This window comes from Eschrichtius robustus, chromosome 7 (genome assembly GCF_028021215.1).
Source record: "Eschrichtius robustus isolate mEscRob2 chromosome 7, mEscRob2.pri, whole genome shotgun sequence".
Classification (NCBI taxonomy): Eukaryota; Metazoa; Chordata; class Mammalia; order Artiodactyla; family Eschrichtiidae; genus Eschrichtius; species Eschrichtius robustus.
Window position 1 is genome coordinate 113923546 of NC_090830.1, and position 23715 is coordinate 113947260.

General features: G+C 49.3%; 1 protein-coding gene across 2 annotated transcripts in view; it reads right to left on the reverse strand.

Annotated features, from left to right (window-relative positions):
- Window positions 1-23715, reverse strand: part of SH3PXD2A (SH3 and PX domains 2A) — a 246525-nt gene that overhangs the window by 108300 nt on the left and 114510 nt on the right. For both annotated transcript variants that reach the window (XM_068548499.1, XM_068548503.1), the window contains exons 4-5: window positions 19426-19502; window positions 3883-3974 (exon numbers count right to left, since the gene is read on the reverse strand). In XM_068548499.1, the coding sequence (XP_068404600.1) occupies window positions 3883-3974; window positions 19426-19502 (169 nt within the window). The remainder of the gene's footprint in view (window positions 1-3882; window positions 3975-19425; window positions 19503-23715) is intronic.

Consider the following 23715-nt stretch of genomic DNA (forward strand, 5'->3'; position numbering starts at 1 on the left):
GAGACCAGTCAGGCCAGAGTCCAGGGGCGAGAGGAGGCTCGGCCCCCCTGGGGTAATAGCAGGGAGGTGGTGAGCTGTGGGCAGGGTCTGGGTATATGCCGAAGGCAGTGCACACAGGATGTGCTGACGAGCTGCATGGAGGGGTGTGAAGGAAAGAGGTGAATCTAGAACAATGCCAGGGTTTGGGGCCTGAGCCAGGGGCCCCAGGGGAGCTCAGCGCCGCTCCCACACAGCAGCAGTACCCGTCGGCCAGTAGTTCAAGGAGGGGAGGGCAGGGCCCTCGAGCAACCTTCCTGGGGCGGCCGCCTGAGGAGGAGAAACCACCAAGGCTGCAGTGCCAGGCTCACCAAACGTCTCTGTAAAGAACATCCTTTCTGTGCAGGGGCGGTGGTCTAGCGCAGCCACTAGCAGCCCAGAGGTGGGCCCCGCTCTCCACCCACGGAAGCCAGCGAGCGGCCTGGGATCAAAGCCGAGGGGCCGGGCCTGTTGCAGGCCTTGTCTTCCCCGCAAGATGGAAAGGGCCACGGTCCCCCCACCGCAGCCCCCGTGAGCGCCCAGAGGTCCCGCAGCAGCACACTTGAAAGGGGCCAGGGTTATCTGCAAAATTCCAGTTAAATCCACAGGCTTTGATAATTTGATAAGCCACTCCACAGTCGCCCCAGAGTCAAAATAACGCTGTTCCTCGATCCTGTGTTTATGTTTCAGGATGGAGGGGGGCGGTGTTCGGTGGCCTGGGACAGAGCCCTGAGAGGGAGGGGCTGCAGGCACTTGGCTGACAGAGGGTCAGCCCATCAGCCCAGGTCACCATGGGTCTGGGCTCTATGGCGAGCACTCTGCATGGAACACAGGTCTCTCGTGGCAGGTTCTGGAGGCTGAGAGGGGCCAGGGCGGAGGAGCCCTTTGGAACTGTGTGGCCACAGCTGACCCCACCTCCTGAGCCTCAGGCCCGTCTCATGCTGGAGGGGTTCCTATTCTCAGGCCTTCTCTTGCCAGATGAGATGTGAACTGGCCCAGGTGTGTGGTACCACCTCAAGAAAGAGGCAGATAACCCCCGCGGCCATGGTGACTCAGAGGCTAAATGCTTTATGACTCCTCCCTGCAAAAGCCAGGCTGTGATCTGCAGGGTTGGAGCATGCACGGGGCCACATTCCATTCCGTTCCACAACCTCCCACGAACAAAACTGCTGTGTGCTTCCAATGGGCCAATAGCACCAGCCGGGTTATCTCAGAGCACATGTCATCTCCGTAAGCCCTCTGGACCACTCCAGGAGTCCTGCATTCTCTCTTTTCAGGCGTGGGGACACAGAAAGGCAGAGAGGCTGGGCAAATGGTCAGAGATCACAGAGCCTTGAGTGGTGGGCCTGGACCCCAGAGCCAGTCCCGCAAAGCCATGCCTGCTGCCTCACCAACACACAACTGTCTCCCCGAGCCTGGTTTCCACCGTCCTCGAGGGCCTTCCAGGGACGGGCAAGAGGCTAACCTACTGCTACCGGCGCCCAGGTCAACAGGTGAAATAGGACCAACTTATTTAGCTGCCTGGCAGAGAGCGGGTTTAGAGGCATGAACCAAAGGCAGGGTCAGTTGATTTTGTGGCAATGCACCTGCTATTTCACCCACCAGCAGCAATTCTTCTCCCCTCCTCTGGGCACACGATCATGTGTGACTCCAACGACAACCCGCCTGGGGAGGGGCATCTCCTCTCTCCCCGTGGAAGGAAGGAGAACAAGAGGCTCTGAGAGGCCATCACAGCTGGGGAGTGGCAGGGCCAGGTGGACCCGGTACACTGCTGCTGGTCTCAAGAGCCTTCCTCTGCCTTGGGAGAGTGAGGAAGGCTGGGGCGGGAACACAGAGGAGGGGGGACAGAGAGGATGCACTGAGAGGTGTCAGGACCACAGTCCTGGTCCCCCGATTCCTCCCCAAACCAGGGAGGGTGGGCAGGAGATGTGGAAAGGGTACCGGCCTCTGGAACCAGAAAAATCTGGGTTCAAGTCCTGGCTCCAGCTGTGAACCTGTTTCCTCATCTGTGACATGGGGACAAGAACATGTAACTCCCGGTGCAAACCTCTCTCACAAGCCTGACGCATAGTAGGTACAGTGAGAGCGATGTTTTTCCCGCTGGTGAGAACACACATTTGTATCTCATTTTGTTGTTTACAAAGCTCTTGCCCAGCCCATGTGTCATCTAAGTTTCCAAGACAATCCTAGCAAGATCACGGATTAATCACTCTTCCCTTTTTTACAGATGAGAAAGAGAAGGGGAAGGTACCTGAGTGTAGCCAGTCGTGTGCCTAGTAAGCAGCAGAGTTGGGGTGTGAGCTCAACACCACACCTCCCACTCCCTGTGGCTTTCAATTGCTCCACACTGTGAACCACACTGTGATGAGTTTCTGATGGTTCACAGCATTTGCTTGTTTCTTAATCCTTTGGTAGCCAGTAAAGGAGATGGCTTTTGTTGGGCCAGGTGAGCCTCGAGCTGAGTAATGCTTTCCTCCGCCAGAGGACCTAGGCCACTTTAGGCTCTTAGTCTTACAGCATGGGTGAAAAGAGAAGGGCTCGTTTAGGCAGGACTGCCATGCATGGGTATGCAGGTTGTGCACTCTACTACCTCTATGGGCACCATTCACAGAGAGTGCACCGTTTACAATGGCGCCCCTGGAGCTGTGCAACACACCCTTGTCTGTAGGCTTTCTCCTCCCCATCACCAAATGGCCTCCTGCCTCTCCCCACCTGTCCCAGACAATTCCTCTGTACTATTCTTTCCCTTCCCTCTGTAGTACCCATCCCATCTGCCTCTCTCTTGTCCACTCTGGCACTTTAAGATTTCAGGGGAACAGATGTATGGAGTGAGGTAATCAATTTGCAGCCCCTTCAGTCCTCTCCCCCAACCTTCTCCCCTACTCGACCCTCTTCCCTGGCTGTCTTCTTCTGCTCATCAGCCCCTGGATTTTCCTCTCCATTGAGAAGCTATTCTGGGGAGTGTGGGCGAGGGTAGTGTTCTGAGCAAGAGAAGGTAGCCATGAGGATGGAGTTTGGGCATGTGTGTGAGAGACCAGCAAGACCGGGTAGGTTGTCTTGACCACCAGGCCCAGAGTATCCTGCTTCCAGAGAGGAAAAAAGACATGCTTGGCTCCCCATTTCTCCCCAACATGGAAAATCAGCCAGCCCTGGGTTCAGGTCTCATGGGGTCAAGATTTGGGTTCATTCAAGTCACATGCCTGTCACATACCCAACCAGCTGCATGACTTCGGGAAAATTCACCTAACTTCACGCCCCTCAGTTTCCTCCTCTGTAAACCGGGCTACATTAGTCTATTGGATTGGGTTGGCCAAAAAGTTCATTCGGGTTTTTCTGTAAGATGTTATGGAAAAACCCGAAAGAACTTTTTTGGCCGACCCAGTAAAATGCTACAGGTAAAAGCCATTTAGTAAATGCTCTGTGCACACTCATAGTTGTTTTTGATGAGGATTATAAGATATGTTGCAGCAGCCCAGGACCACTGGGTTATTCAGCAGGTGAGGTTCGCCTGGGCAGCACGTGCCCTCCTGGTTCTGCGTTTCAGCTGGGAGCTTGGTAGCATCAACGATTAAGAGCAATGACTGCTAACCCTGGGCATCTGAACTGCATGACCATTATATTTTCTGTTATCTCATCTGCTCCTGACGATAACCTGTGAACTATAAAGAGTTTCCAGGAAAACCTGCTCCGCAGATGCAAAGATACCCTCCCTTGCCAGCTCTGGGGTCAAGAGAAATGAGGAACAAGCCTTGGCAACAGGAGTCTGGGGAATATGGTCCGCCTTCCTTTGGTCCATCTTTGCTTAGCCTCGTTGGCCTTGCCAGCTCTCCCCACAAGCACACGGGAGAGGCTTGAGCTACCACTTACTCTTTCGGGGGGTTGACATCCTCCGGTCGGGCCTCAAAGAACCGAAAGACTTCATCACACTGTGAAATATGGGGTGGCAGCCGGACAAGTGCCTGTGGAAAGACAGGAAGAAAGGGCATTAGGCCTGATGAAACTGGGAACAGGAAAACCAAAAGCAGGGCCAGCTTGGGCCAACAGTGATGGGGGAGGCGTGAGGACTGTGCCGAGGAAGACACACTCAATCAGCTACCCACCCACCCAACCAGACAACTAATCAAGGAATTAACTAATCAGCTAACTAATGAAACAACTCTCCATCTGTCCATCCACCCATCCCTCCCATCAACTAACCAACCACCCAATTAATGAACTAGCCAACCAGTCAACTAATAAAATAACTTATCAGTCAACCAATCAACTTTTCAACCATCCAGCCAACAATTCAACCAAGCAACTCTCTAACTAGCCAGTTAACCAACTAAACAACCAGCCAAACAAGTGAAAAAAAAGGGGGAGGCCATTAAACCCTAGGTCTCAGGGCCCTCAAGAACGAATTATTCTGCATGAACCCTGAAAGAATTCTCTCTTGCCCACAGAATAAGTCCAAGATCCTTAGCCTGACAATCCAAGGTCGTTTCCTCCTGGCCTCGTCTCCCACTAGCCACACTCCAGCTGCACCAGATATCCACAGTCTCTAAATACTCACTGCACAATTATTTAATGACAAGCTGATAATTCTATCAAGGACAACAGGGTGCTATGGCAGAGTTTGATAGGACCTGGGAAGATTGGGAAGGGAGGTGGTTTTTAGGAAAGTCTCTTTGAAGCTGAGTTCTGAGGGTGGGTAAGAATTAACTGGTCAAGGTGAGGGCGGAGGTGGGGACCAAGCATGGTGGTTCTAGGAGCTGAATGAGGTTGGCGTGGCCTGGTCTAGCAGGGCCTTGCTTAGGCCAAGCTGAGCTGAGCCTGGAGGAGCAGAATAAGCTTCAGGGTGTGGAAAGGCTTCTTAGGAGAGTGGGCAGGAGCTCGGCCAGAGGGGTGTGCAGGATTCAGACAGGCGGGAGGAGGTGAGCGTCCTGAGGGGGTAACTGTGCAGTCAGGGGTGAGGGCAGCTGTGAGCTTGCGTCCAGGAGGGGTGAGAGTGCGCCGCTGGAAAGTGAGGGATGAGGTCAGAGGTGAGCAGTTTCCCGCTCTGCACCAGCACGGACTCCACACCTTGCAGCCTGGGCACCTGGACCGCTGTCAGCTCAGTGCAGCGTGGAGCGGTGGGGAGAGGGTTGATCCTTTAGTACGGATAGACAGGGGAGGTCACCGTCAAAGCAGGGCTGGGGAACGGGGCCAAGGGAACACTGGGCTAGAGCCAGGAGAAGGAAGAGGCAAACCCTGGGCTACGGAAGTGTGAGGAGGAACTGCTGATAAGGAGGCTCCGGGGCGGTGGCCAAACGGGAGCCTGTCTCGAGCCTGTGCCTCTCCAGGCCCCCTGCACCAGGGCTGCTTCAGGTGCAGTGACCCGACCTGGCAGCTCCTCTGTGCCAACCGTGCTGGGCCTCCATCAGTGTGGCCACCGGGAGCCTCACGATGGTCCTTGGGAGGGCAGATCTCATTCTCGTGTTACTGAGGAGACAGAGGGGTCAGGGAGGCCACGTGGCCTGCACACAGGTGGGAAAGACCCTGCTAGAAGGTAAGCTCCATGCGGGCAGAGACTTTAGTCTGTTCTGTTGACTGCTATGTCCCAAGATCTTAGAAGAGTGCCTGGCACTCAGTAAGTATTTGTTAAAAATGAATGAATGAATAAGAGTTTGGTGTGCAGAACCACTGTCCAGTAGTGGTGGGACATGATAATGGGGCAGAAAAAGCACATGTGGTCATGGGTTGCATTGACAGAAGTATAGTGTTGAGGAAGGGGGTAGTGATCACTTACTTCTTCTCTGAGCTGCTCAGGTAACAATTTAAGTGTGGCATTGAGCAAGACGGCCCTTCCCGAAGCCAAACCTACACCTGGGCAAGATGGGACAAGACCTGACCTTAGCAGGTAAGACACACTGTGTAACTCCCTGCTGTTCCTTCCAGAGCCTGTGGCTTTCCAAGGGCCTCCAACAGATCCCATCCCCATGACCAGGAGAGAGATAAAAAAAGAAAGGAAATTAACATTCAGTGAGCAAATACCACGTGTCAGGCACTATCTTCGGCTCCCGGACTCTCCAACCATCCAACAAGCATGGAGCTTTCAGTGTGTGCCTTGGTGGTACAGGGATGAGCCAGACACAGCCCCTGCCCTCACAAGTGCACATCTGATGATGTGCCGCCCAATTCTGTCCTGGAGGTGCCCATCATTGCTCCCATTTATGGTGGGGACGCTGAGGCTCCTGGGGGGTGAAGCCGCAACTAAAGTGGCAGAATGAAGCCCTGTGCTCAGACGTAGGCTGGGCGGAACTTACCCCCAGAGTGTTCAAGTTTTCATTTAACGCACATGGTATGTGCTGTTTTCTCCCCCAGGAGAGAAGGGCAGAAGGAAAGAAAAAGTGAGGAAGAAGAGAGAAAGAGAGAGACAGAGACAAAGAGATGGAGGGAGGGAGAGAAAGACAGAGAGAGACAGAGACACAGATGGAGGGAGAGAGAGGCAGAGACAGAGAGATAGAAGCAGAGAGAGATAGAGACAAAGAGAGAGACAGACAGATATACAGAGAGATGGAGAGGGACAGGGAGACTGAGAGGGAGAGGGAGAGACATACAGAGAGAGTCAGAGAGAAGCGGAGCTCAGGCATGTGCAGAGAGCAAGGGCTGCTGGCAGGAAGCGGGAGGGTGGCAGGAGGGAGCACTAATGGGCCGCGATGGGCAGGAGGCAGGAGGGAAGTGTTACCAGGGGCCCAAGCTGCGTGCAGAGTCGCTGCCAGGGTGACCTCCCTGACCGGCAGGAGGAGGGGGTCGGTGGCGGGGCGGGGGGGGAGCGGGGCAGGCGCCCTCCCACTCAGGCGCAGAGCTGCTGGCCAGCTCCCCCCGCAGCAGCGGTGAACACAGGGGCTCTTCATGCCGACAGAGACCGGCATTCCGGGGGCAGAGGACGCGTGGGCTGGAAGGGCCTCAGACAAAGAGGCCTTTTGGGCGAACCGCTGCGGCATCTTTATTTAACAGGGAGCCCCGAGGGGAGCCGCGTTGAGGGCTCGTCCTGATTTCAGGCTGACAAGAGGCTCTTGGCTCAGAGCAGCTTCCATCAGAGCTGCCGCCAAACCCAGCTCTGGCCAAAATCATTTGGCAGGAGAGCTGGGCGCTGAGCAGTCAGTCCCCACGGCCTGGGCTGGCAATGACAGCCAGAGCCGGGGAACCCCCAAACCTAGCTATTCTTGGAGGAGCAGGTAGCGACCAATACATGGGCATCTTCAGGGCCACCACCGCCGGCTCAGGCCTAAAACTCTGCCACTGGACATTCAGGATGTATGTCATGGGGTGGTTAAGTCAGGGCTAGGCAGATGGGAGTCTGAGTCCTAGGTCTACCGTTCACAGGCTGTGTGATGCTGAATGCCTTGCTTGCCCTCTCTGAGCTCAGTACGATAGATCTCATATGGCACCTATGTTTTAGGAGATTCAATGAGATCATGAATATGAGGAGCCTAGCACAGTGCCTGGCACTGAGTAAATAGTGAAATTTAGTTATACTATTGTCTTCATTATCATTATCCTTTAGGTGAAAGCAGTGAGGTATGCTAGAAAGAATGGGAGTCAGGAGACTTCAGTTCTACAATAGGTCCAATTCTGCCGTTATATACTTGCTCCATGACCTTGGGCAGCCACCTCACCTCTCTGGTTGTTGTTTCTTCTAGGATAAAATAGACTAGCTTCAGAATCTCAAACCGTATCTCATAGAACACCTGTTTGGTGAGATAAAATGAGTTCTGTGGGCACATGTGAAATGGTACCTTGTAGATCCCCACCTTGGTCTTGGTGGGCATCATGTTTATTAGCACAGCAAAGGCTCTGAGGAGTCCTGCAGGCAAGAAACCTACAGAGCTGTGTTCAGGCCAGTACTTATTAATAATAACGACATCCTGGGAATTTGACTCATTTAATCATCACATTAACTCTAAGACATGAGTATGACTATGATTCCAGTTTAACAGAAGAAGAAACGAAGGCACAGAGAGGTTAAATCATTTCTCAAGGCCATACAGCTAATAAGTGGCGAGATTTTGAATGAGGTGTCTGAGTCCAGAGCCTATGCTCTGTCTGATCTGCAACTCTGTACTTCCTCCAGCATTACCCACAAGTCTCTGACTGTGGAGCTGGTTTTCCAAACAATTCCTACTGACAGCCCATGGAACACAGCTAGGCAAATCCAGGCCAGAGACATTCTGAAGTTTCTTCCAGCTCTAACAGTCAGTGGCTCCAGGACTGCAAACAGCACCATTATCAGTGAATTCAGTGTCCAATCTATCACCAGCCTGGTCTTTGCAAGTACAGCAGTGGCATGGGAGGGGGCCCCAGGCAGACTGTGCTCAGACCCTCTGCTTCGAAATGATCTCCCTCCACGAAGCCCACCATGCTGGGTTATGTCTATCCCAGGACAAAAAGCAAAGTTCTGCATTTGTCAAAGCAACTGGGGGTGTCCTGCTCTTTCCACAGGATCAAACATTGTCCTATTTTTAGCAGCATCATTTTGGTTTCTAATCAATGGGCATCTTAGAGTAAAAGCCCAGCGACTCTGGGTGGGGTAGGGGTATGTGGTGGGGGGTGAATGGGCTGAGGGGGCTGAAGTCCTACCCATTTGGCCTCCCCTCTCACCCCCCGGGGCTGCTTCTAACCTGCTCCGGACTATTCCTCCTAGATCAGCATCTAGGAAGCTGGGGGCTCACCGAACTTTTATAAATCAGAGTATTTCAAACACATGAGTTCTCGTTTTGAAGGATCTAAGCAGCAAATTCTTTGGTAATGGAAATAGAGCTTAATTCGCAACTGCAGTTTAAGCCATTTCACAAGGGAGCCTAGTAATTGGGGCCTTGGGGACATGTCACCCTCCTTGGAGGTTTCCTCTGCTTGTGTGTGATCTTTGCATTGTGTCGTCAGATACTGCCTGGCCTCCCGCGTGGGACCAGGCTTCCTGCTTGTTAGTGAAGACACAAAGATAACAGATGGGGCCTTCAAGGAGCTCTTGGTCTGGAGAAGATGGACACACAGAAATTACCCTCCTACGGAGGGTAAGTGTGCAGCATGGAGGCGTGCACGGAGCATTCTGGACAGCAGGGGTGGCCAGCTTCCTCCGGGGAGGTGGAAGGCTTCTGGGACGGGCATCGTGGGAGCCGAATGCGTCCCCAGGGAAGGGATGAGCACAGGCCAAGGGGTGGAAGTCTAGGGGAGTCTGGCTGGCTGGGGGTGGCTGCACTTCTGCAGACCGGCCTGCAGGGCGGGAGCTGAGGCTGAAGCAGCCCATGGAACAACCCCACAGCCGGCCCGGCTCAGCCGGTCAGAGGTTCTTGTGGAGCCTCTGAAGGCCTTTAAGTAGAAAATGGACACAATCAGCTTTATCCCAGGCTGCAAATGCTTTCTTCCTGCGTCTGTCTGGACCAGAGGAGATGGAGAGATTCTGCCAACTGGGTTTCCTCCGAGCACCAGACCACTCAGGAGGCATGAACGCATCAGTCTTGGCTCTCTGCCTCAGTCTCCCCCATTAGCAACACATCTGGCCCAGGCCTGCCTTAGAATAAGGGGCACAAGAACAAAGTTACTCTCCCCGTATCTAGGACTGAGCATGCCAGGGAGCCCTGGTGCTTCGTAAAGGAGTCTGTTTTTGTTGCAACATGAACCTTTTGTCTTTATTAAGGTGAGAGACAATGATGGGCCATGGTGGAAAACTCCCACGGTGGGAGGGAGAACGGCTGGGGCTAAGAACCTCCACGAAGTAATAGCCAAAGTTTTCGAATATGGGAAGTGGGGCTAAAAATTAATGAGCCTGGGAGGTGCAGAGGGTGGGGAGGGGAGATCCTTACCCCTTCAGGGCTGACATCCTTGTTAGGCTTGGAGTCCCTCCCCCAGTCTAACTCCAGCCAACCCCTCATCCCACCTACAAAGAGAGCCTTTGATTCTGAAAGCAAGTCTATCGTGGACAGCAGAATAATAGAAGCGAGCTCGGCTTTTTGGGTAACAAAAAAATTCTAGTTGCACCCACCAGGAAATGGAGACTTGTATAAACGTTGTCACATGGCGGAGGGTAGGCTGATTATTCTCAAACACTCTTTCTCACTGCCCCCTTCCCCCGGATATTTATTTTATCCCATAGACAAACACTGCAAACATGTATTTCACATGCAGGAATGGGGTAGATGGAGTCATTTATGGGGTAGATTGTTTGTCCGAGCCCCTAAAGTATAGCTCACACTTGTTAGTGAGATGAAAGTCTTCAAATTGTTGAGACCACAGAACCATTAAATATTAACCGCAGGGCTTCCCTGGTAGCGCAGTGGTTGAGAATCTGCCTGCCAATGCAGGGGACACGGGTTCGAGCCCTGGTCTGGGAAGATCCCACATGCCGCGGAGCAACTAGGCCCATGAGCCACAACTACTGAGCCTGCGCGTCTGGAGCCTGTGCTCTGCAACAAGAGAGGCCGTGATAGTGAGAGGCCCGCGCACCGCGATGAAGAGTGGCCCCCGCTTGCCGCAACTAGAGAAAGCCCTTGCACAGAAACGAAGACCCAACACAGCAAAAAATTAAAAAAAAAAAAAAAAAAAAAATTAACCGCATAACCATGTTGCCCATTAAAGTAACTTATGGAGTTACAGAAAAGAGTTTGGAACCCTTCTTGATAGACACTGGCCCGCAAGAGCCACATAAAACAATCACCTGGCTGGCGCTTGGTAAACTTTCCGTGACACTCATCCAATCTGCTCCATATATGTTTAAAATTAACACTGAGATCTGGGCTGTGAAACTGCCATCAGGTGGCGGGACTGGCTGGCCGGCAATGGCAGGGAGCCCGAAGTCTGGGAGGGTCCGCTGCACGGTCAGACTTTCTATATCTGAGTCCTGGCAGAGGAGCTGGCTACTCCGTGCACAAAGCCGGTTTCACAATTTTGGGTGCATTTGAATCCCCAGCAAATCCCAGACTCGGAGCCCATACAGTCCAGCAGGTCCAAGGAAGATTCTGGCCAGCCAAGCAGAGCTGCATGGGCAGGGTCCTGGAAATAAAACTCCAGAGGTTCCAAGCAGTGTGTCCGAGGACAGGTAGAGACAAGGGAGGGCTGGCCGTGGAGTGGACTGCACGTGGCCCTGACCACGAAGTTGGCTGTGGGGGGCAGTGATGCCGAGTGGAAGGTTGGATCCTGAGTCACACAGACTGGCCCAGTGGGCGGCAGGGCTGTGAAGTGCAGTGCTGGGCGGCAGTGACCGTGGACTGCAGCTGAACTTATCCCTAATGACCATTCCAAGGTTATTCCAAGGTCTCAGACAATTAGACCACAGATCCCAGCTTTCTAGTTCAGCAGAATTAAAGGTCACTTCTGTACTGCCCTGCCCCCACTGCCATTCTCAGAGTAAATTACGGCCTGCAAGCTGCCTGGCTGCTTGGTGACCCCATGACATTGCTCCTTGTTGCCTGGCTCTGAGTAGTTCTCATTTGTGCTAATCAGGTTAGGAGGCCCCTCCTCTTGCAGACCCCACTTAAACGGCTCCTCAGCCACCAGGAGCACCACTGGGGCTCCGGAGCCCTCATCCCGAATCAAGAGTCCTGTTCAAAGCCTGATCCCAGGAGATAAGATGTTATCAGTTTCCTGCTCCAGATGACCCAGAAGACGGCATTTCCACAGAGTCCAACTGCAGATGCCTTGGGCTCCACCAGCTCAGGGAGGCCAAGGCTGATGGGACCATAAATCCCAGCTGCAAGAGGCTCCCCTCTGCCCTTTGCCCCTCCTCCATTAGCTTTGCCAATTTGTTTAACTGCTTGGGAGAGGAATAAAGAGAAATAAAAGCTCAGGCTGCAGCCATCAATTTAACTAGAAACGGCAAATGCCCTTTAAAGAGAAAAATGAATATTGATCTGAAGAAGAGAAGCTTCTACCTTCAGGAATTTCCTCTTCGGGGCATCCTTTTACATTAAGGCAGAAAACGTGACCAAGTATGATCTGCATAGCCACGAAATTCAAACTTGGGTTAACGAAGAGCATTTGGGAGTGCTTGTCTCCCCATAGTCTTGGGAACACCAGTTACGAAATTGAGCAACTTGGTTCTTATTTAAACAAGCATAATGATTCCAGATTATAAAATATTTGTTCAGAAAGGAACCTTATGGTAATAACTCCATGTAGGGACAGAACATTTCAGAAGTTACAAACGCTGTGACATATATTCTCCTGCTCAACCCCTTTCATGACCCCTGTGAGACAGTTTTTTTTTTTTTTTTTTTGAGTTCGTAAATCCATTTTCATTTATTAAATCATTCATTCATTCAATCATACATTCTTTTTTTTTTTTTTTTTTAGTTGTTTTGTTTGTTTTTTTATACTGCAGGTTCTTATTAGGCATCAATTTTATACACATCAGTGTATACATGTCAATCCCAATCGCCCAATTCAGCACACCACCATCCCCACCTCACCGCAGTTTTCCCCCCTTGGTGTCCATATGTCCATTCTCTACATCTGTGTCTCAACTTCTGCCCTGCAAACTGGCTCATCTGTACCATTTTTCTAGGTTCCACATACATGCATTAATATACGATATTTGTTTTTCTCTTTCTGACTTACTTCACTCTGTATGACAGTCTCTAGATCCATCCACGTCTCAACAAATGACTCAATTTCGTTCCTTTTTATGGCTGAGTAATATTCCATTGTATATATGTACCACACCTTCTTTATCCATTCGTCTGCTGATGGGCATTTAGGTTGCTTCTATGACCTGGCTATTGTAAATAGTGCTGCAATGAACATTCGGGTGCATGTGTCTTTTTAAATTATGGTTTTCTCTGGGTATATGCCCAGTAGTGGGATTGCTGGGTCATATGGTACTTCTATTTTTTGTTTTTTAAGGAACCTCCATATTGCTCTCCATAGTGGCTGTATCAATTTACATTCCCACCAACAGTGCCAGAGGGTTCCCTTTTCTCCACACCCTCTCCAGCATTTGCTGTTTGTAGATTTTCTGATGATGCCCATTCTAACAGGAGTGAGGTGATACCTCATTGTAGTTTTGATTTGCATTTCTCTAATAATTAGTGATGTTGAGCATCTTTTCATGTGCTTCGTGGCCGTCTGTATGTCTTCTTTGGAGAAATGTCTATTTAGGTCTTCTGCCCATTTTTGGATTGGGGTGTTTGTTTCTTTGATATTGAGCTGAATGAGCTGTTTATATATTTTGGAGATTAATCCTTTGTCCGTTGATTCATTTGCAAATATTTTCTCCCATTCTGAGGGTTGTCTTTTCGTCTTGTTTATGGTTTCCTTTGCTGTGCAAAAGCTTTGAAGTTTCATTAGGTCCCACTTGTTTATTTTTGTTTTTATTTCCATTACTCTAGGAGGTGGATCAAAAAAGATCTTGCTGTGATTTACGTCAAAGAGTGTTCTTCCTATGTTTTCCTCTAAGAGTTTTATAGTGTCCAGTCTTACATTTAGGTCTCGAATCCATTTTGAGTTTATTTTTGTGTATGGTGTTAGGGAGTATTCTAATTTCATTCTTTTACATGTAGCTGTCCAGTTTTCCCAGCACCACTTATTGAAGAGACTGTCTTTTCTCCATTGTATATCTTTGCCTCCTTTGTCATAGATTAGTTGACCATAGGTGCGTGGGTTAATCTCTGGGCTTTCTATCTTGTTCCATTGATCTATGTTTCTGTTTTTGTGCCAGTACCATATTGTCTTGATTACTGTAGCTTTGTAGTAGAGTCTGAAGTCAGGGAGTCTGATTCCTCCAGCTCCATTTTTTTGCCTCAAGACTGCTTTGGCTATTCGGGGTCTTTTGTGTCTCCATACAAATTTTAAGATGATTTGTTCTAGCTCCGTAAAAAATGCCATTGGTAATTTGATAGGGATTGCATTGAATCTGTAGATTGCTTTGGGTAGTATACTCATTTTCACAATGTTGATTCTTCCAAGCCAAGAACATGGTATATCTCTCCATCTGTTGGTATCATCTTTAATTTCTTTCATCAGTGTCTTATAGTTTTCTGCATACAGGTCTTTTGTCTCCCTAGGTAGGTTTATTCCTAGGTATTTCATTCTTTTGGTTGCAATGGTAAATGGGAGTGTTTCCATAATTTCTCTTTCAGATTTTTCATCATTAGTGTATAGGAATGCAAGAGATTTCTGTGCATTAATTTTGTATCCTGCAACTTTACCATATTCATTAATTAGCTCTAGCAGTTTTCTGGTGGCAGTTTTAGGATTCTCTATGTATAGTATCATGTCATCCGCAAACAGTGACAGTTTTACTTCTTCTTTTCCAATTTGTATTCCTTTTATTTCTTTTTCTTCTCTGATTGCCGTGGCTAGGACTTCCAGAACTATGTTGAATAATAGTGGTGAGAGTGGACATCCTTGTCTCGTTCCTGATCTTAGAGGAAATGCTTTTAGTTTTTCACCATTGAGAATGATGTTTGCTGTGGGTTTGTCATATATGGCCTTTATTATGTTGAGGTAGGTTCCCTCTATGCCCACTTTCTGGAGAGTTTTTATCAGAAATGGGTGTTGAATTTTGTCAAAAGCTTTTTCTGCATCTATTGAGATGATCATATGGTTTTTATTCTTCAATTTGTTAATATGGTGTATCACATTGATTGATTTGCATATATTGAAGAATCCTTGCATCCCTGGGATAAATCCCACTTGATCGTGGTGTATGATCCTTTTAATGTGTTGTTGGATTCTGTTTGCTAGTATTTTGTTGAGGATTTTTGCATCTATATTCATCAGTGATATTGGTCTGTAATTTTCTTTTTTTGTAGTGTCTTTGTCTGGTTTTGGTATCAGGGTGATGGTGGCCTCATAGAATGAGTTTGGGAGTGTTCCTTCCTCTGCAATTTTTTGGAAGAGTTTGAGAAGGATGGGTGTTAGCTCTTCTCTAAATGTTTGATAGAATTCACCTGTGAAGCCATCTGGTCCTGGACTTTTGTTTGTTGGAAGATTTTTAATCACAGTTTCAATTTCATTACTTGTGATTGGTCTGTTCATATTTTCTGTTTCTTCCTGGTTCAGTCTTGGAAGCTTATACCTTTCTAAGAATTTGTCCATTTCTTCCAGGTTGTCCATTTTATTGGCATAAAGTTGCTTGTAGTAGTCTCTTAGGATGCTTTGTATTTCTGCGGTGTCGGTTGTAACTTCTCCTTTTTCATTTCTGATTTTATTGATTTGAGTCCTCTCCCTCTTTTTCTTGATGAGTCTGGCTAATGGCTTATCAATTTTGTTTATCTTCTCAAAGAACCAACTTTTAGTTTTATTGATCTTTGCTATTGTTTTCTTTGTTTCTATTTCATTTATTTCTGCTCTGATCTTTATGATTTCTTTCCTTCTGCTAACTTTGGGTTTTGTTTGTTCTTCTTTCTCTAGTTGCTTTAGGTGTAAGGTTAGATTGTTTACTTGAGATTTTTCTTGTTTCTTTAGGTAGGCTTGTATAGCTATAAACTTCCCTCTTAGAACCGCTTTTGCTGCATCCCATAGGTTTTGGGTCGTCGTGTTTTCATTGTCATTTGTCTCTAGGTATTTTTTAATTTCCTCTTTGATTTCTTCAGTGATCTCTTGGTTATTTAGTAACGTATTGTTTAGCCTCCATGTGTTTGCCTTTTTTACGTTTTTTTCCCTGTAATTCATTTCTAATCTCATCGCGTTGTGGTCAGAAAAGATGCTTGATATGATTTCAATTTTCTTAAATTTACTGAGGCTTGATTTGTGACCCAAGATGTGATCTATCCTGGAGAATGTTCCGTGCGCATTTGAGAAGAACGTGTAATCTGCTGTTTTTGGATGGAATGTCCTATATATATCAATTAAATCTATCTGGTCTATTGTGTCATTTAAAGCTTCTGTTTCCTTATTTATTTTCATTTTGGATGATCCGTCCATTGGTGTAAGTGAAGTGTTAAAGTCCCCCACTATTATTGTGTTACTGTCAATTTCCTCTTTTATAGCTGTTAGCAGTTGCCTTATGTATTGAGGTGCTCCTATGTTGGGTGCATATATATTTATAATTGTTATATCTTCTTCTTGGATTGATCCCTGGATCATTATGTAGTGTCCTTCCTTGTCTCTTGTAACATTCTTTATTTTAAAGTCTATTTTATCTGATATGAGTATAGCTACTCCAGCTTTCTTTTGATTTCCATTTGCATGGAATATCTTTTTCCATCCCCTCACTTTCAGTCTGTATGTGTCCCTAGGTCTAAAGTGGGTCTCTTGTAGACAGCATATATATGGGTCTTGTTTTTGTATCCATTCAGCCAGTCTATGTCTTCTGGTTGGGGCATTTAATCCATTCACGTTTAAGGTAATTATCGATATGTATGTTCCTATGACCATTTTCTTAATTGTTTTGGGTTTGTTTTTGTAGGTCCTTTTCTTCTCTTGTGTTTCCCACTTAGAGAAGTTCCTTTAGCATTTGTTGTAGAGCTGGTTTGGTGGTGCTGAATTCTCTTAGCTTTTGCTTGTCTGTAAAGCTTTTGATTTCTCCATCAAATCTAAATGAGATCCTTGCCGGGTAGAGTAATCTTGGTTGTAGGTTCTTCCCTTTCATCACTTTAAGTATATCATGCCACTCCCTTCTGGCTTGCAGAGTTTCTGCTGAGAAATCAGCTGTTAACCTTATGGGAGTTCCCTTGTATGTTATTTGTCGTTTTTCCCTTGCTGCTTTCAATAATTTTTCTTTGTCTTTAATTTTTGCCACTTTGATTACTATGTGTCTTGGCATGTTTCTCCTTGGGTTTATTCTGTATGGGACTCTCTGCGCTTCCTGGACTTGGGTGGCTATTTCCTTTCCCATGTTAGGGAAGTTTTCGACTATAATCTCTTCAAATATTTTCTCTGGTCCTTTCTCTCTCTCTTCTCCTTCTGGGACCCCTATAATGCGAATGTTGTTGCGTTTAATGTTGTCCCAGAGGTCTCTTAGGCTGTCTTCATTTCTTTTCATTCTTTTTTCTTTAGTCTGTTCCGCAGCAGTGAATTCCACCATTCTGTCTTCCAGGTCACTTATCCGTTCTTCTGCCTCAGTTATTCTGCTATTGATTCCTTCTAGTGTAGTTTTCATTTCAGTTATTGTATTGGTCATCTCTGTTTGTTTGTTCTTTAATTCTTCTAGGTCTTTGTTAATCATTTCTTGCATCTTCTCAATCTTTGCCTCCATTCTTATTCCGAGGTCCTGGATCATCTTCACTATCATTATTCTGAATTCTTTTTCTGGAAGGTTGCCTATCTCCACTTCATTTAGTTGTTTTTCTGGGGTTTTTTCTTGTTCCTTCATCTGGTACATAGCCCTCTGCCTTTTCATCTTCTCTATCTTTCTGTAACTGTGGTTTTTGGTCCACAGGCTGCAGGATTGTAGTTTTTCTTGCTTCTGTTGTCTGCCCTCTGGTGGTTGAGGCTATCTAAGAGGCTTGATGGGAGGCTCTGGTGGTGGGTAGAGCTGACTGTTGCTGTGGCGGTCAGAGCTCAGTAAAACCTTAATCCACTTGACTGTTGATGGGTGGGGCTGGGTTCCCTCCCTGTTGGTTGTTTTGCCTGAGGCAACCCAACACTGGAGCCTACCCGTGCTCTTTGGTGGGGTTAATGGCAGACTCTGGGAGGGCTCACGCCAAGGAGAACTTCCCAGAACCTCTGCTGCCAGTGTCCTTATCCCCACGGTGAAACAGAGCCACCACTCGCCTCTGCAGGAGACCCCCCAACACCAGCAGGTAGGTCTGGTTCAGTCTCCCCCAGGGTCACTGCTCCTTCCCCTGGGTCCCGATGCACACATTACTTTGTGTGTGCCCTCCAAGAGTGGGGTCTCTGTTTCCCCCAGTCCTGTCAAAGTCCTGCAATCAATTCCCACTAGGCTTCAAAGTCTGATTCTCTAGGAATTCCTCCTCCCGTAGCCGGACCCCCAGGTTGGGAAGCCTGATGTGGGGCTCAGAACCTTCACTCCAGTGAGTGGACTTCTGTGGTATAAGTGCTCGCCAGTCTGTGAGCCACCCACCCAGCAGTTATGGGATTTGATTTTACTCTGATTGTGCCCCTCCTACCGTCTCACTGTGGCTTCTCCTCTGTCCTTGGACGTGGGGTATCCTCCTTGGTGAAGTCCAGGGTCTTCCTGTCAATGATTGTCCAGCAGCCAGTTGCGATTCTGGTGTTCTCGCAAGAGGGAGTGAGAGCACGTCCTTCTACTCCGCCATCTTGGTTAATCCTCAGACAGTTATTTTTACCCTCGTTTTACAGATCAGGAAACTGGGGCTCAGAGAGGTAAAGCAACTTGCCAAGGTCACACAGCTAGTTGGTGGGGCGCTGGGATTTGACCCCAGCTCTTCTCAGTCTAATACCAGCACTCACAACAAAACATCCCCCACTTGCCTCTCCTCAAGATTCTTGAGTCAGACTCCACAGTAGTTTTCACTTAACTAGGAAATTCCGTCTCCATTAAAGCCAGTGGTGCCCAGTGGTAACATTAAATTGTTTATGCCTTGTAATAATAATAACAAAAAGCTAGCGACCACTGAATGTTTCCTCTGTGCAGACACTATGTGCTGCTGCCTTATGGCTGCCAGGTCACTGCATCCTCATGACCACCCTCTGAGGAGGTACTACTCTCCTTCTTGTTGTACGGATGTGGAAACTGAGGCTCTGGGAAGTTCAGTAATTTGCCCAAGTTCACAAAGCCAGCAGGGTTTCAAACCCAGGCGGCCTGGCCATCTGGAGGCCATGTGCCAAGGCCACTAAAGTGGGAGCCTCTCATCCTCACTGCAGGGGCTCCAGGGGGTCCCAGGCTCCAGACAAAGTGGAAAGACAAACAGGCTCTGCTTCATGACCCTGCAGTTGCTGCCAGTCTGCTCTTCGGCATTGACTGTTCTAATGCATGTACGTGCGCGTGCCTGCGCGCGTGTGTGTGTGTGTGTGTGTGTGTGTGTGTGGTGAGCATTTGCATCTATAAAGATGTATACACGAATATTTGTATCTATCAAGACTTCTGTGAATAAATAAATATGCATTTTGGATGCTACTAAACTCAGGACTGATTCCAAAAATGTCCCAAAGGGAATTCAAAGAAGAGTTCTCCTGTATCCAGCAAAATGCCACACACAGAATCCCTTCAGCAGAGGCCCCTTCACAGAGCTCCCAAGCTGGCGGAAGTGATTTAAAGGAGTGTTTTGTAAACACGGACCCATCATGAAAGGAATAGAGGCTTCAGCTGTGACCCTGGCGGTCCTCATGCCCCAGAGGCGGCCTAGTCACGGGGTGACCCCTCCCTGAGGGACACCCACACCCACCCTTCTGGCCAGGAGACGCCAGGCCCCAGGATGCATCTGCTAGACCACAGCAGAGGGTTTTGTACAGACAACCTTCCTTCACAGATGGACAGACTCTCTGGCAGATGGACCACCCCCTCCCCTGCCCCAGACACACTCTTACCCGGCAGTACTCATCGATGGGCTTCAGCCTCCTCACAGCTACGTCCCGGATGTGGCTTCTCCGGAAGAGGATTTTGCCTGGAAGAGAGATGTTCGTGAGCTGGGTGACTCTGGGTAAAGCTGCCATAGGGACCTGGGACGCTATCCTCTCATTCCCTCTCCCTCGGCTTCTCAGCATCTTAGCTGGCCACCAAACACCACCACCTCTGCCCGTTGCCAAGGAAACAAGAGAGGAGTGGTCACCTCTCCCCGGGGGGCAGGAGGTGCCCCAGGCTGAGGGCCCAGGACTTCTGAGGCAGATGAGGAGCCCCGGAGGCTGCCATCTTGGCCAAATCACCTTGTCTGGGTCTAAAGACAGGATCCATGCCCTGATGTGGGTGCACCTCTCAAGTGACCTCGCAAATAAATATAAAGGATGGCCCAACCCACCCCTGTGTTTTGTTTTCAGGCCCATCCCTCCTTGAGAAATCGGCATTCATTCCTGCCAGCCTGATAGGAATTCCTATTCTTAGTTAAGTTGGGTGGCTATTTCCAGGGCAGGCTCAGGCCAATACAAGGGAGCATGGCTGCCCCAGCCTGACTGGCCTCCAGCCGTACGGGCCCCTGCAGCTGGGCTGGTGTACCCCTCTTACAGGTATGGGCAAGGCTTACGGAAAATGCCAGCCCCCAAGCCTTCCCAGGAGGCTCTTCTGAACCAGCCAGGTTCAATTTTATAACAAATAGATCAAAGCATAGTCCTTTTACAATTGGTTAAATTTAGAATCTGAACTCCTTGGTCTGACATTCAATGCCTAACACAGCTGATGTTTCTGTGCCCAGTGGCCACCAATGTCTAGGCCAATGCCTCCTTTTTAGAAGCTTGATTGCCGAGCTGGGAGTAATCACCCTCTTTCCAGAACACCCACACATTTTGTCCATTCCTAAGACACTCAACACATTCTGATGTGTATTACAAACATTTGTGAGCCCCTTCCACCAGAAGAAGCCTGTCTGTCTCATCTTAGGGCCCACGGAGCACAGCACGTGGTGAGGTACTCACCTCACAGCTACAACAGGCATCTATTGTCCAAGACCACCCATTCCCCTCTGGAGAGCCTCCCTCATCCATTCCCCTGTGGGGTCAAATGGGGCCGACCACACCCCCTGGCAACAATGGTATGCATGTGACCCAGCGTAGCTACCCAGAGTCACAGCGATTGGCTCAGAGATGGGCAGGGGACCCGATCTGGGCCAATGAGGGTCAGCCCTGAGACTTCTGCGGGTATCCTCTTCCTCCCACAGTTTTCTCCTACAGTTGCTAAGCTGGCAGGATGAAAGCCTGGAGCTCCTAGTGACCATCTTTATTATTGCCTAAGAAGGAAACCAACCAAGAGAAAGGATCTGAACCTGGCACAGAGTAGGTGCTTAATAAATGTTTCTTCTCTCTTCTTCTTCCTTCTTTTTTGTTTTTTTTGGCTGCCCCATTCAGCTTGTGGGAACTTAGTTCCCTGACCACAGATTGAACCCGCGCCCTCGGCAGTGAAAGCGCAGAGCCCTAACCACTGGACCACCAGGGAATTCCTTCAATAAATGTTTCTTGAATGATTGAAAAGCAGAGCTGAGAGATGGCGAAGGGCAGATTCCTTTGACATCATTTGAGCAGCTGGATGTAGTTGTTCCTGAACCCAGGGTCTACCTGGTACTTTTCACTTACATAAAATAATACAGATTTTTTTTATCGAAACTTGTGGAGATGGATTTTCATCACTTGCATTAATGGAGTCCTAAATGAGATGATTCCCATTGCAAGTGAACAAATATGTAGACTGCATGTTAATCTACTTAAGCTTCTTCTATCAAGGTCCGAGTGAAGTACTAAGCATTGCCTGGTTTAGGTTGTTGAAGTGAGTGCAAGTTGTTTATTTGGGAAGTGATCTGGGAAGTACCAGTAGGGGAGTGGGGAAGTAAGGCAGGGCAGGCGAGGAAGTGGCCTCCAGCCAGTTAATCATGGTGGGTGGCGGCAGCTCATTTCTGTTGAGGAACTGGGGGGATCATGTAGAACAGACTGCAGAGGTATCCCAACCAAGGGCGAGGAGGCTGGGGTATTTATCACCAACTCCCTGCTTGTTGTTGAGCTTCTGAGAGCACTGCTTCTTGGGAGCTTCTGTCCAAGTACGCTCCTTGGCTAGAACAAAGCCCCCAGTTTTCCTGTAAGCAGCCTTTGGCAAGTAGAGGAGAATGGAAAGGGGACTTGGGGAGCCCTGGAAGCAGCTGCTACAGCCATCCCTGACTTCCCCGTCACCACAGGTACTGGTCACCAGTCCTGTTCCAGCCAGACCATGGAGCATCTAACTCATCAAGTTGTGTGTGACTTGTTGCGCATTCGTGTCTCTCATCCCCCTGCACTCAGTGTGAACCAGAGGCCCCTCCTGCAGCTGCTTCTTCCCCTTGGCAACTCTCGCTGCACTCAGCACAAGGCTTTGCATACAGCAGACGCCCAATAGGCACTTGCTGGTCCGTGCATCTCCCTCCCTCTCCCAGATGCTCCGTCAAGCTCTCCTTCCTCCCTTTCTCACCCAAGCCTGGTAGAGGGGCTGCGTCCCCAGCAGAGGGATGACACTGCACAGACTGGACAGTGTCATCAAAGATAAATGGGCTCTTCCACATGTTCCTTTTGAAAGGAGATAAAACATGATTTATCAAGACATGGGAGGGACTTCCCTGGTGGCGCAGTGGTTAAGAATCCGCCTGCCAATGCAGGGGACACGGGTTTGAGCCCTGGTCCGGGAAGACCCCACATGCCGCAGAGCAGCTAAGCCCATGCGCCACAACTACTGAGCCTGCGCTCTAGAGCCTGCGAGCCACAACTACTGAGCCCGCGTGCCACAACTACTGAAGCCCACGCGCCTAGAGCCTGTGCTCTGCAACAAGAGAAGCCCGCGCACCGCAACGCAGAGTAGTCCCCGCTCGCCGCAACTAGAGAAAGCCCATGCGCAGCAACGAAGACCCAATGCAGCCAAAAAAAAAAAAAAAAAAAAAAAAGACATGGGAGACAGCCGCCTTTCCTTGGGGGAAGATGTCACAGATTTGGTATTCTTGGCCTCTTCGCCTCCTACCCTTTTTTGGTTGCCTGTTGCTCTATTGCCTGCGGGCCACAGGAGCACGTGTGTGCAGCCAAGGGGACGGTGTGTGAAATAAACGCGTGGTGGGAGGACACCCACTCTCTGGACTGACGAAATGACAGGCGGCCCTGGGGTGGGGTTCTGGGCCTTCTATCTGAGCCAGGTAGCCGTCAGGAGCTGGGGGCCGCCCAGGCCCAGTGACGCCAGCAGCTAAGCTGTATCTCACAAGAACCTGGAGGACTTGCTCGGAGGTAAAGAACCTAGGAGGGACCAGGATCGGGGGGTGGGGTGGTGGCCCCCAGACCTGGCTCTGCCCTGTGCTTCTTTCAAAGGAGGAAAATATGACTTATCCACTCCCCAAAAATAGCACACCTGCCCTTTCTCATCCCGTCAGAGGACAAAAAAGAAAGCAGAGAGATGGGGAGAAAAACTAGGTCGCCCCTCCCAGACCCACATCTCAAGGCTGGCCAAACCTCTTGATTGGGTTTGATATTCATGGGATATATAGATACAGATATAGATACAGATACAGATATAGACATAGATACAGATACAGATATAGATATTGACACAGATACAGATATAGATACAGATATAGATATACCAGATAGGACTTGATCCAGTTGCAGAGACATAACTAGCAAAAAACAAATAGTTAAGGAACGATTAAGGCCTCCAGAGGTGCAGAAGCTTTGAAGGGCAGGCTGGGGTGGTGGAGATGGGGAGAGAGGTGGGAGGGCTCCTCACCCAGTTGGCACAGGACCTCCGCCCTGCCCCTCAAGCCCAACCTCTGCAGGTGAGGCGGCCATGCCTCCAGGCTGGACACCTCCCATCTCCTCCACAAGGCTCGTGGGTCTGTTGCTCAGGTACAAAGTCAGAGGAGAATTTCTGTACGAGCCATTTGCCAGTTGAGTTTTTGGAATCCCAGCAGGGCTTCTCTCCTCTGCGCTGAAATCCTGGCAGGAGCCACGTTTTCTTTCCTTGGGTCCTTTTGGCACAGAGGCTGCTGGGAGTGGGGCAGGGGGAGGGGGAGGCAGGGAAGATCTGTAAGGGATTCTATGGTCTTGACTTCTCTCTTAGGGATCCCAACCGCACTCTGCAAGCCAAACCGGTGACCGTATTAAAAGGGAGACAGAGAAAAGGGAGGAGGAGGAACAACCCCATGAAGGAAGCCGGGACCACAGGGCATT